The sequence below is a fragment of the Coturnix japonica genome, chromosome 23 (genome assembly GCF_054131305.1).
Source record: "Coturnix japonica strain WE chromosome 23, WE-NBRP24, whole genome shotgun sequence".
NCBI classification, from domain to species: Eukaryota; Metazoa; Chordata; class Aves; order Galliformes; family Phasianidae; genus Coturnix; species Coturnix japonica.
In genome coordinates this window covers 5,809,281-5,822,257 of record NC_140685.1, presented here as the reverse complement: position 1 = coordinate 5,822,257, position 12,977 = coordinate 5,809,281, and the positions used below count along the sequence as shown (strand labels likewise).

General features: G+C 46.9%; 1 protein-coding gene across 6 annotated transcripts in view; it reads right to left on the bottom strand.

Annotated features, from left to right (window-relative positions):
- The window catches only part of RPTOR (regulatory associated protein of MTOR complex 1), a 112,977-nt gene that overhangs the window by 15,791 nt on the left and 84,209 nt on the right, over positions 1-12,977 (bottom strand). For all 6 annotated transcript variants that reach the window (XM_015880020.3, XM_015880022.3, XM_015880023.3 and 3 more), the window contains 6 exons: positions 10,618-10,721; positions 9,331-9,514; positions 7,419-7,529; positions 1,895-2,000; positions 495-609; positions 203-327 (listed from right to left, as the gene is read on the bottom strand). In XM_015880020.3, the coding sequence (XP_015735506.1) occupies positions 203-327; positions 495-609; positions 1,895-2,000; positions 7,419-7,529; positions 9,331-9,514; positions 10,618-10,721 (745 nt within the window). The remainder of the gene's footprint in view (positions 1-202; positions 328-494; positions 610-1,894; positions 2,001-7,418; positions 7,530-9,330; positions 9,515-10,617; positions 10,722-12,977) is intronic.

Below are 12,977 nucleotides of genomic sequence, written 5' to 3'. Positions count from 1 at the left end.
AGATATTTCAATGTTGCCAGAAGCAATTTTCAACTTCCATCCTGGAAGAGCTTCAATAGAGACCACAAGGGTGAGGGGAAGGGCCAGGCTGGGCCAAATACAGAGCAGGGAAAGTGAGGGGTACAGCACAGCCCCCATAGACCTGAATCCTGAGAAGGCTCCCCAGGTCCTGCCCTGCCACATGCAGAGTTGCACTGCTTACCTGTAGCAGTCAGCAGCAAGGAGCAGTCCTGTCCATTCAGGTACTCCATCGCTGTGATCCTGGTGTACCGTGGGTTCCCATTGTGGAAATAATCCAATTTTTCCCCTTTTTCCCAGTCCCAGAAACTGGGGGAGGAAAGAATATGAGGTCAGTTCTTGGTTCTCTATGTAAGCTATCAAGGAGATCTACATTATGGCTAAACTAAAAGCTGTGTGCATTACAGCCTCACTGTTGACCTCCAGCACCAACACATGCAGCATGAGCCCCACAGCCCACATAGAGGAGCCCTTACCAGATACTGTCCTTGTCGGCGACTGCGATGCAGGGTGTGAAGGGATGGAACTTCACCACGGAGGGGACGCCGGGGTTCCTGTTGAGGAAGATCTGATCATCCAGCCGGGAGATGCCTGGGGGGACAGCAGGCAGTGGGCTCAGCACCCCAGTGGCCCCACAGGAGGGATGGGGACTGCAGAGCTCCCCAGGAGCATTTTGAATCCACAGCACATCATAGACCCAGTCCCTCTGCACTGCCACGTATCTCAGCCCAAGCTACAAACTAAACACTGAGATGACACATACTGGGATCCTTTATTTTGGTAATAGAAGAGAACAACCAAAGCAGACCCAGCCACGTGCAAAGAGGCATTTGGTGACCAAAGAAATGGGTGGCAATGGGGCCCGGATTGCTTGGTTGGAACTGGTTAAGGTCCATCCCAACCCAACCATTCCATGTTTCTATGAAGTATCAGCCTGTGTTAATGCAGAAATCCTCTTCTTCTTTTTTGCCAAAATAAAACAAAAGAAACCTACTTCATTCAAATTACAGCATTCCGGTTTAGCTTGTGGATTATTTATTTCGCCTTCCATTTCAGTTCTTTGAGATTTTAGGTTAATTTCCAAATGAAAAATATATTTTCCACCGAGACTTCCAAATGGTGGTTACAGACCTTTCCTCCCTCTCTTTAAAGCACTTTGTGATTTGCAAACAGTGTTGGGTAACCCCTGAAACTGCATTTTTTAGCACAGTGGGAATCCATCACACAGAACTGTAAGCTCAAGAGACATTCACTCAGTCCCGGTTAGTTTTAGCATGCATCCATTTAATTTCATTTTCATTAAGGGATTCTAAGTCTATTCTAATTCCTTTTAATATTTCAGACTTCCTTTTTTTTTTAAATGAAAATTAGCATTTCAGCTGCTCAGGTCAAGCAACCAAATAGGAACGCTGTCTAGAAAAAGGTTTTTCTTCAGACGACTATGAACAATCCCCTTTTTTTTATTCAAAAAGATCCCCCAAGCCATTTCCTGGGCTCCAGTTTCAATTCTCTATTATTCTGGTTTATGATGCTTTGCAGTTCCATGATATTAAACTCCCTGTCGAGCCCAGCAAACCTCCAGAGAGCGAGGCATGGCAGCAGGCTGTGCCTCCAGCACCAAGCCCTGCACTCAGCACATCAGTTTCTCCAGCTCCATGCACCTCAGTTCTCATCATAGGGGGAACAACACCCACAGAAAGACCCTGCCCTGGGGGATGTGTGTAGGGATCTGGCCTGTGCCAGGTCCTGAGGGCTTGTAGGGCAGTGACAAGCAGAAAAACAGGGTCAGCATAGGTGCTATTAATGGGGATTACAGCCCAGTGTGGTGCTGGGAGCCCTGGGGAGCTGCCTGCAGTATGGAAAGAGGGGCACTCACCCTTTTGAATGATCTTCTGGGCCTGCTTCCTGACCCTGGCGTTGCGCAGGAATCTCCACTCCCTCTCTTTGCGGATCTGGCTCTCCAGGTCGTGCTCCTCTGGAATCTTTCCATACATCAGTGTGTTCACAACATGAAACAGTAAATCAGAAGTCCGTGAATCACCATTCGCAAACATGTGTGTTCATATCAGACCAAGCCATGAAACCTCAGCATTTCCATACAGTACATGGAGGAGCTCAAGGGACATTCTGATTTCAACCTTCCCCTTTCCTTTTGCTGCCCTAATCCTGAGATTAAAGAGAGAATGCGGCTTTGATACAGACCGAAAGCTATCAACACATTAAAATCTATCTTTCAGTAGAGAACTACGGGCCAAAAAATGCATTGTTTTATTCCTGAACTCCCGAGATGCTTCAATTACCAGCATGACATCCACTGCTAATGGCAACTACTTTCATTTGCAGGAAAGTGATTCACCTGCATGGCCTGGGTTTGGTTACACACACACACACAACTCTAGTTGGAATGGGAGCCCTGAGCAGTATGTAACCACTCTGGCCTGTTTTACTGCATTTATTCCCACTCCACAGTCCCTCATGGTTCCCTGCAGGACCCCACCTGCAGCCAGGGGGACCAGCATCAGAGGGAAGAACCCACCAATCTCACCCCCAACCCACTGCAGGGTTATGCATAATGTGTCTTTTGCTTCACACTTAAAAATTTACCCAAGACCAGCAACATCTCTGCTTTAGAAACACCTTTGGGTCGATGAAGATGAGCTGCCTTCCTTTGATGAAGGAATTGATGCTGTTCTGGGCAGAGGGAGCCTTGGAGAAGGGCGACATAAAAGACAAAGTCCTTTTGCTCCTTCCCCACAGACACAAACTTCTTTTCTTTTTTTTCCTGACTAAGAAAGTACTTAAATCATCTGCCACTGTTATATGCGCTATCTTCAAAATGCATTATGCTCTGGAAAACAACCATTACTGAGCTGAATTGCTGCTGCTTTAAAATAAGAAACCCACCCCTTCTGCTGGGGGGAAAAAAAAAGGGCTGCTATTTCATTTTTTCAAGAATATGACATCTATTAGAAAGGCAGTGACAAATGACCAATAATGTACAGCAATAAACAAACCTATGATAAAATACATCAAAGTAGATTTGAGAGCGCGGAGATTACAGCTACACCTTAATGAAAATCCAGCTTCTCTGGGAATAAATTAAAGTAGGACCTTGGAGGAAGCCAGGGTATGAGCAGGGCATGAACAACAGCACATTTTCCTGGGGGCACCCAGCAGCTCTCTCAGTTTAGGGCCAAGAAACCCAGTTTGCAGCTGAACGAGGCACTCCTCTGCTCTCCAGCAGATGAAGAATATCAGATTAAAGGAGCTGCCAGGCTTCTCAGGTCTGAAGAAAAAGAACTTTTCCGCGGAGGCTGAGCTGAAAGCTGCTTTATTATCTGATTTCAGCAATAAACATTCTTCCTATAATGAGATCTGCTGAACTAAACTTATCATTGCCAGGCGCTGCCAGTACCTGTAACCACAAAGAGGTGCTCGGTACCAGTTCAGCTCAGTGTGCTGAGCCCCCAGACCAGCACTGCAGTGAGCATGGAGAATTGCACCATGCAATGCAATGCAGCATTTCTCCTCTTGTTCCCAGCAGCCTACAGGACAGAGCTGGGTGGGTGCAATAACAGAGGAGAGGAAATGGGAGATCTAGGTTGGATATGGGGAGGAAATTCTTTACCCAGAGTGCTGTGACTGCCCAGAGCTATGGGTGCCCCATCCATCCTAAGGCTGTGGATGTGCTCTGGGCAGCCAGAGGGGCAATCAGCCCACAGCAGGGGTTGGGCTGTGGGGTCCCTTCCAACACAGACATACTGTGATTCTGTGATGACTCTGTAAGATGACCCCCACAGAACACATCACAAGGGAACTGCTGGTGGAGCAGAAGCACAGGATTATGTCAGGATGTGTGTAATAGAGCAGTGACCTCCAGCTCAGCTGCTGCTGGCTGGAAAACCAGAAATTATTATTCAAAAGAACCAGCTATTTAGGCTCATTATTCATGCCTTTGTCTCCCCTCCCATCCAGCTCGCATTTAAGCATTAGAAAGTCATTTTAGTAAACAACAGCCAGGCTTTGGCTGCTGCTCAGCTCTCCTCCGAGCAGAGCTCCCAGAGGTACGTGGGAGTAGCAAACTGTGCTACATGATGAGGATCATGACACGGCTCTGATTCCCCGCATCTCTGAGCATCCCCTCAGACATCAACCAGTGACAATCCCCAAACCTCCCACCAAGTGGTGTCCCCCGAAAGCCGACCAAATCCTCTTTTAACACGGTGTCCCTCCATGTCAACATGGAAATCGGTATTTGGATGGGAATGGGGAAAATTCAGCAGTCTGCTCCTGTAGTAAATACGGTTTGTCCCTGCACAGCGTTACTGCAGCACTGCACAGAGGGCTCCCTCCTCCACCAGGACTTTGAGCAACAGCCAAGACAGAGAGCACTGAGCGCTGAAGTGAGGGCTTGGATTTTTCAGGAAGGATTCCTTATGTAATTCTCACCTTCCAGGATCCTTCCCAGCTCTTGCCTGCATGTTCTGCCAGCCCTGCGAGCAGCAGATGCTGGCTCTGCTCTCCTTGATTCAGGGCTTCCTGACAGCTGGCAACGAGGCTTTCCTGTGCCACGCGGTCCAAGGCTGCCCGTGGTGAGCACAACAGCCTTTTGCCATCACAGCTTTAGGAAGAGGAACGACTTCTGTAGAGATCAGAGCTGTGGTAGGTAACTGCTTTCCCTGGCACACCAAGAATTTACAATGCAGTGTTTTCTTCCTCCATGTATCTGATTAGATAATCAATAAATCAAAGGCAGTATGATGGCTTGAATCCGAGCCACTGATTTACGCTGGGAATTAATCCCTCAATCTTTCCAATGAAAGCATTCTCATAGCAAGGTCTATGAAGCAAAGCTGAATTCATAAATTAAATATGACTAAGATGCACTCACAGTCATTTTATGTTTATTCATTACAGGAATAGTTGTCTTATCTCTCCCTGTTTATGATGGTAGGCAGCATCTCCAAATGAAGTATTGGAATTGCACATCAGCGTCGTCTTTATCCATCAGTACTCTGTACACTTTGCTCTTTGCCTTTTTCATGAGGCTAAAGCTCCCAAAAGACGGCAGCTGCAAGGCAGGGCTGTTTGTTCCTCACTGCTGCAGGAACAGATTCTAAGAAAGGAGCACTCTTTGGACATGCAGCCAAGACACGAGTTACAGGATGACCAGGGCTGCCTGGTTACACAAGCAGCGATCAAGATGTGCTAAAGGAAGCTGTAGTGGAGGGACTTCTCCCTGTCCCTTGCACGTGTACCACCCACCCTCATTACAAAGGCACACACAATTCCCTAGAAGTCAGTATAACATACAAGCTTTTTGGCAGAAAGACCTGCACTCGGCCTCTTAAGGCTGCTTTACAAAAGTAATGGGGAAATCAATTCACTTCCTTGTTTCATTAAGAAACACAGCTTTGGTTCTGAGCAAACCTTACCTAAAACACCGCTGTTGAGGACACTTTGTGCTCAGTAAATGCAACCCAAGGCCATGAACATCACCAGCCCAAACCACGGGAACAAAGAGAACGTACATACTGCTACTCCTGCTCTTACAGTAAAAGCTGAAGTGAGAGATCACTGTGCACACATTCTGCATAGGGAAGTAGTATGGAGCATCTCAGTCCTCAAGGTGAGACAGTGAACTCTTTGGGACTCACTAGAGTGAAAGGAAGCCTGAAATTTTTATTTCCAGGACTCCCCCTCCCTGGATTCTACAAATTAGTATGAGAACACTCCGTATGTTTGCTTTCCTCCCCCAGCTTCCTTAATTTTATGCACACGAAGTACCAAACCTATATGTGTATATATATATATATATGTATATGTACACATACACAGCTCCCCATCTACACATTGAAAGTGCATTTTGATTGGCTGTCTACCGTGATTTATTGTATTAATAAGACACCCCTCTTTTTCCTTAGAAAGCAGACAAATGTTTTTAATAAGAACTAAGGGCTGGAAGAACATCCTCCCCTGTTTCTTCTTTTACTCTCCTCTGGACTTGAATTGAGACACTGAAACTCATCTTGATGCAAGAAAACCCCACTATAAAGCCTGACCGAGCCCCATGGGCCAGATATATTTCCTAATGAATTATTCTGCTAATGATATCAGAAGAAAGTTAATTTCACTAGCAGCTGAGGAAGTGTCAGGCAATCACTCTGCCATCTACTTTTTCCTCCTGGTGATTTTCTAAACAAATTAAAGCAACAAGGAAACCTAGCTGCCATGTAACTGGTTTTCTGATATCCTTAAACTTGGGGGCAATTACCTCTCCTCATCACCAAACAATGTAACGTGCCTGAAGACGGGAAGGAGCAGTAACAGATGGCTCAGTGGCAATTCTTAGATGAGGCAGCACATAAAATGTGCCATTTCTTTGCACATTCTGAAGATTTAAACATCAGAGGTTGCATACAAGCATCCACTGCTGAGTTGCTCAGGTGGTGGCATTAATACACACAGTGCATTATAGTTCACATTAATTGCAATACCTCCAAAAGTTAAGCTGAAAGTTCTGTTCCAGTCTGTGCTGCTTGAATCCCAAGGTACCTGGAGTCTGCTCCACTGTGGTTGCTAATACCAAGGCAAGTTTTACTGCTTACTTTGATTTCACACTTAAGATTGAAACCCGATCCTTGGCTAAAAGATTCTGGGAATTTAAGTTTTTATTTCCAGTCATTGACGATCTGTGCTCATCTCTGAAGTGCTTTGTTTTGTCTCGTTGCTTTGCCTTTTTTTCCTAGAATGGAGCTTTAGTGCATCTCTCACTTCACATAAAACCAACTCACTTCCAAAGAGATCTCAATGGAGATTCATCGTTACAACCTTCATTCTTTGCTGTAGTAAGTTTTTTTTTGTTGCTGAACTTTGAAAAGAATAATGACTCTTCTGAAGTTTTCCCCATGCTGTCATGTAGACTTCCAATAGCCATCATATTCTCCTTGCTAAGGTAAAGGTATCAAGACGGGGTGCATGTAAGCACAGCTTACAAGTACAGCTCCCAGGTCACACCTGAGTACAGAGCCATGCCTCACTTCAAGGAGAGGATACGTTCTGTTGTCCCCATCTTCACTCGAGAACCTCTCATTTCTACATTCTTTCTTGAGAGCATTCTATGAGTGCAGGGCTTTTGCTTTGGGCTCTATCCCTATTAACACTTGACCTTTCTGACTCTCACTGCCTCTCCTGCTCTCTGTGGCAGGCAGTGGTCATGCATCCCATCAGAGCAGGATGATGGAAATACATTCATTCCTTTCCCTCCTCAGCCAGAAGAGGAAAAGAAGGTAAAGTGAACAGAGGAACCTACTAGCCTATGCTGAGGACCAGCACCTCAACCTTTCAAGAGCTGCAGTGTCGTGATTCAGAAAGCATTCAGAGAAACAACAAAGAATTACCTTCATGACAGGCTGAGCAAAGTACTTCGCACTCCAGTCACAAAACCCCGTCTGCACTGTGGCTGAAATGAAACTTTTGTGCCCAACGGTATCATCAGCATCATCAGTGGTCTGTCCAGAAAGAGAACAGGATGTTAGCCCATGTCCACATCACTTACATGGGCAAACTGTATAGACAGCAATACCCAGACTGCCTGTGGCAGATCCCTGAGTAAAGAAAAACCCTCAGAATCATTGCCAAGGATATGAAGATTTCTGTGTCTGGCTCCAAGACCGCTGTCATTACATTAACTGCTCAGAAACGCACAAACAACCTCATCTGCACAGCACACAACCAGGCTACAGCATGAATCATGAGCCAAAGTGTTTGTGGATCACAAATATGACATCCCAAGATGAGGTTTCTCGTGGTCTGCACAAGAATCCGGCATAATAAGCAGTGCTGAGGAGAAGATGATTCAGGATAAGCCAGATTCAGATCAAGGGCCTGTATGCATTAAATGTAAATTAAAGCATAATAATAATAAAAAATAGAGATACCACTCCATTCACCCAGGCTTCATTCAGTTTTTCATAACTATGAGCCATGCTGTTGCTGGTATCCCTGTTAGAACTGAAGGTGTTCCTATTAATGCTTTGACAAATTTTTCTTGGAACCACACAGAAGCATTGGCTTTGCACAAATGCTAGTTTAATAAAGAACGGTTACTTCCCAGAAGTCAGAACACCTGAAATCCGTGCTGTCCTTTTGGCCTGTGGATTGCCAAACACACACATTGTCACTTCCCATCTTTCCCTTCCATAACACCGTTCCCAGTTTCCTCTCACAGAGCAAGCAAGAAACATCCTGGAAATGCTCTGAAGTAAAGAGAAAGGCAAACAGCTGGCTGTATCTGGGGCACTGGCCAGGAACAGGTTGCCCAAGGAGCTGTGGATGCCCCATGCATTCAGAGTCAGGCTGGATGTGGCTCTGGGCAGCCTGGTCTGGTGGTTGGCAACCCTGCACACAGCAGGGGGGTTGAAACTGGATGATCATTGTGGTCCTTTTCAACCCAGGCCATTCTGTGATTCTATAACCACTGCCAACTCCTACCTTTGAGTGATGGCCACCTGAATGTGTCTGGACTCAACCATACTTGGCTGCAATGACTCAACTAATGTCATCTGAAAGTGACATTCAGAATCCTTTGTGCACATCACAGCATTCCTCTGCTTGGCACCATATCAGTTCTTCATGCTTCTCTAAATGGGAAAACGCCCAATACCCGGTGACTGTCATTCAGATGCCAACATGGATACAACCCCCATCAGCCTGATGCTGAAAGGAAGAGACACCACAGCTCTTGGCTGGCCAGATGTCTCCCAGCAGTGACCTGTAGTGAGCTCTGGTTTTCCCAGTGCCAGTCTGGGCTTACATCTGCTCCAGTGCTTAGTGAAGAGGGGCTGCCAAGCATAAGGATCAGGACTGCAGTAAAGGAGGTGAATCTGCTGCTGCAAGGGCACCTTCCAGTGTCTCAAGAGAAACATCTGCCTGCACGTTAAAGGAGGAGGAATCCTCCCTTTGTCCCTCTCTGTCCACACTTTGCTGAGGTTGGAGAAAAAGCAACTGACAGAGATGCAGCTGTGCATCATCACTCAGGCAGACAAATGTTTGTGAAAGAATAAACAATCAACTCGGATTAAATGCTTCTTGGTGGCAGCAGAAGTGAGTAATGTCCTATATCAGAATCATAATACATAACCTGAAGAAATAAATTAATCCATTTTTATTTTACAGGTTAAAAGAAGCCACCCTGGTGCTACCAGCAGCTCGAAGCAAATGAAGGATGTGCAGAAATAAAACACAAAGAACAGAAAGTGTAACAAAACCCAGTGGAGCAGGGGATCAGAACTGAAAGCAAAGTCTCTTTACCTGTTCTGGCCCTTTGTCAAACATTTTCCTTGTTCTGGGGAACTGGTGGGAGTGGGGTGTGTACTGAACCCCCATGTTGCCCACGTTGGCAGGTCTCACAGACGTGATGTCCCGACTGACCGGTTGCTTTGTCACATCATTTGTCAGGCTGGAGCTGCTTGTGCTAGTGGTTGGAGGTGATCCTCTACAGATCAAAAGAGTAAAAGGATTTAGATAACAGCAGACATGTGACTTGCCCTCATTTTCTGAACCACTCTGATACGTATCCCCTGACACCTGGCACGTCTCACTAAACTGCAGTCCTGACATGCTTTCCACCTCTGAGAATCAGCCTATTTCTACAAGCAGAAAGCAGTTCAATGCTCCCTATCACAGCAGAAACAAAGCTAACCCCCAAACACGAGGGCAGAGGCTAACACCAGCTACATTACCATTATCTGCTCTGCTGCCTTTACTCCTGCGTGTGAATTACGTTACTTCTTTGCTTGTTTCTGACAAGACTTATCCTTCACTGCTGTGCTTCCTCTACAAAAGCCAAACAATCCAAACACACAGGCCAAAAAAGATACAAATCCCAGCAGTGAATCCTGACTGAGCCAACTCCAGATCCAGGATCAGAAAAGCAAAATTCTGGAGACCGGTAGATTACGCAGTTACACACCCATATGTAACAGATATGACCACGGCACCCTGACCAGCAATGTGGTGACTGGAGTCCTGGCAGAACACAGGGCAGCATTTCAATTTGCATGCAAACAGATCCGTGCTATTGCACAGCTGCATAACGCTACCGGAAGACATTAAAGCATCACTAAGCAGTTCAGAGCCCTCCTTTCCAACTTGGAATCTCACTGTTGCACATGGATTGTGAGGCTGCCAGATCTCAAGCCAGGTGTTTTTCCCTTGGACAGCATCCTTTGGGAAAGAGTCACATTTTCAAAGCCTAGCATTGCTCACACTGTTGCCTCAGTTTCATTGAGTTTAGGCATCACTTGCTGACCATCAGGTAACCCTGGCTTTTAGCTGAAACTGGAGAAAAGAGATGAGACTTCAATGGGAAATCTGGATACCTCAGGTCAGAGTGCATCAGTAAAATCAGCAACACTCAACATGTTTCTTCAATTCACCTTTAGATAACCAGCATGCCTTCTTATGCTTTGTCCTGAAAGGAGTAACGTGGAGAAACTCCCCCTATCCCCAGCGCTTTTGTTCCTAAGCCTCAAACCAAGAAGCTACGAGCTTCTATGAGCTAAGAAGCTCCCGATGGGGAGCTCTGGGCCCACTTACCCCACTTGGTGGATGTGCATGCCCTTGTTGGTGGGGCTGGCGGGTGCCGACTGCGTCAGTGAGGACGTGTCCAGGATGCGCTGTGGGCGAGCGTTGACTGTTGCCTAGAGGGAAAGACACAACAGAGCACTGAACAGGACTGCAGAATAGCAATTGCAGGGTTTTACTGTATTATACAATTGCACACCTGGGGTTAAATGAAGTTAAGCTCTCTATCAGCGTGTGTGGGGGTGTTTAAAAATATACGTGAAACGTCCCTGCGCAGTTTTCAACACGTAAAACGATTTTGCTGCTCTTTGAGTCTGACAGCACTTACCAGACAGCATCGTTCTTTGGCTTACAGAGACACAACTGACCCACACATCAGCCTCTTCCCAAAAGCAGTCACAACCCAGGGCCATCAGCAGAACTTGCACCATGACGTGGACTGACAGCACAGAGCTCCCACCCAGCACCGCACTGCTGCCCGTGGCTCCAGTACCCATCCAGGTCTGCATCTCACGTTTGGGTCACAGCTGTCCTTACACATCTGATAGCTGCACAGATCAGCCTCCCTTTGCCTTTGCAGCTCCCCTGATGGGAGCTGAGCTTTTGTGGAAGTCACTGCAGGATGGTCCCTTCCCTACACACCAGCTCACAATGACTCGCAGGGAAAGGCAGCAGGTCTGCACAGCTGGGCTGCTCACAGCTCTCCTGAACACAGCCAGGCTCTCCTGAAGACTGATGCAGACCTAATCCTGAAAGAAACATCTGTCCTTCCACCTAGAAAAGGTCCCAGATGCAGGCCAGGGGATGGCAGTGAGTGGAGCACGCAGCTCCACCTGCTCAAGGGCTCGAGCCCTGACCACCACTGCTTGGATCCAGGGGCACACACCAAATGCCACAGCTTCAGATAAGTCTGTGCCAGCCCAACCTACAGGCTGGCCGACCCGACTTGGGGTTACTTTCCTCCTTCCTACAGGAGATGAGAGGGGCCCCAGTGCCACTCATCACAGTCACAAATGCAGTGGGGTCTTCAGCGAGCAGCTGGGACATAAAAATCACAGGAAGAACGGAAGGAAAGCAGAATCAATTTAGCAACTAGTCACAGATAATTATTCACTGCTAGTTCTAATTAGTCACAGAAGGCTCACTTTTCAGATTCTCGCAGTCACATCTCTGTCACCTGTAACAGCTCTGGCCCCTTTGTGTCACAGCAGAGGGACGAGGTGAGGCAGTGACAGTGTGCTGAAGGGGCAGCCTTCCTTCTTCCTGGGGTAGCAGCAAAGGAATTTCTTTTCTGCCAGCAGCGAGCTGTGCAAGGCTGCAGCTCAGTGACATGACAGCGTTTTGCTGGAGGCTCCAGCTCCCAGTTTCGCAGGGATTTGCTCCTCTGCCCGTCACATCACCTCTCTCAGGAGGGGAAATGGCAATTCATCACTTTGCAAATTGACACCCAGTAGAGGAAAGAAAAAAAACAACAGAGCATGCTGTCAGAATCGGTGGCTTCTGCACAGCAAAGCTGTACCAAGAGCGATGTCGGTGGAGGAATAGCTGCTGGGACAGCTCAGCCTCGAGGCTTCCATTAAAAACAACTGGGTGAGGCAATCTGGGAGGGAAAGAAGCTTTCCTTAATGAATTTCAATTTCAAAAAGTCTTAAAAGGGCCAACACCGCTTACCGGCTCCTTTCTGTTTGTTTGTTTGCTTTGGTACAAACAAAAGAACACGTTTTAGACTTTTAAAAGCTCAGGCTGGGAATGAGATTGTATCACTCCAATCTGCATCATGAATATAAATCACAACTCAGCAGCAATCTGTGGGAGAACCAGTAATGTCTAATCAGCCCAGGAAATAAAACTGCACATTTCCAACCCAGGAAGCATGCACGTCTGTGCAACCTACTCACCAGCTGCTCAGAAAGACATCGCCCTATTTAAAGACCACTGGAGTTCTCCCGTAGCTAAAGAGCTGTACTCATGGCTCCGTTACACTGAGTACAACTTGCCTCGTTGGAAAGCAAAAATAACTGCTCTACAAAACACAGACACAACCTGAACTCCTGCACAGCCCCATCACACACAGCACTGCCCGGTATCACAGTGCTGCAAGTGCTTACATCTCACAGCCTCACATTGTGCTGGTACTGCCCGCACAGCCCTCAGGGTGACTGATTTCCATGCCTGACACACCTGCCTGGTACAAAACGTGTTGGAAAATCATGAGGACTCAAAGCACAGAGCCTGGCAACTTTCTGCAGCTAAACACTCAGCTCACCCAGAGCAAAGATGTGGGTAGCCAATGCCAACCCCAAACGCCAGCCCACAGCTACTTTGTTAAGGTCCTATAGCTAAAAAACAGCAGAAACACCAAGGCCACACAA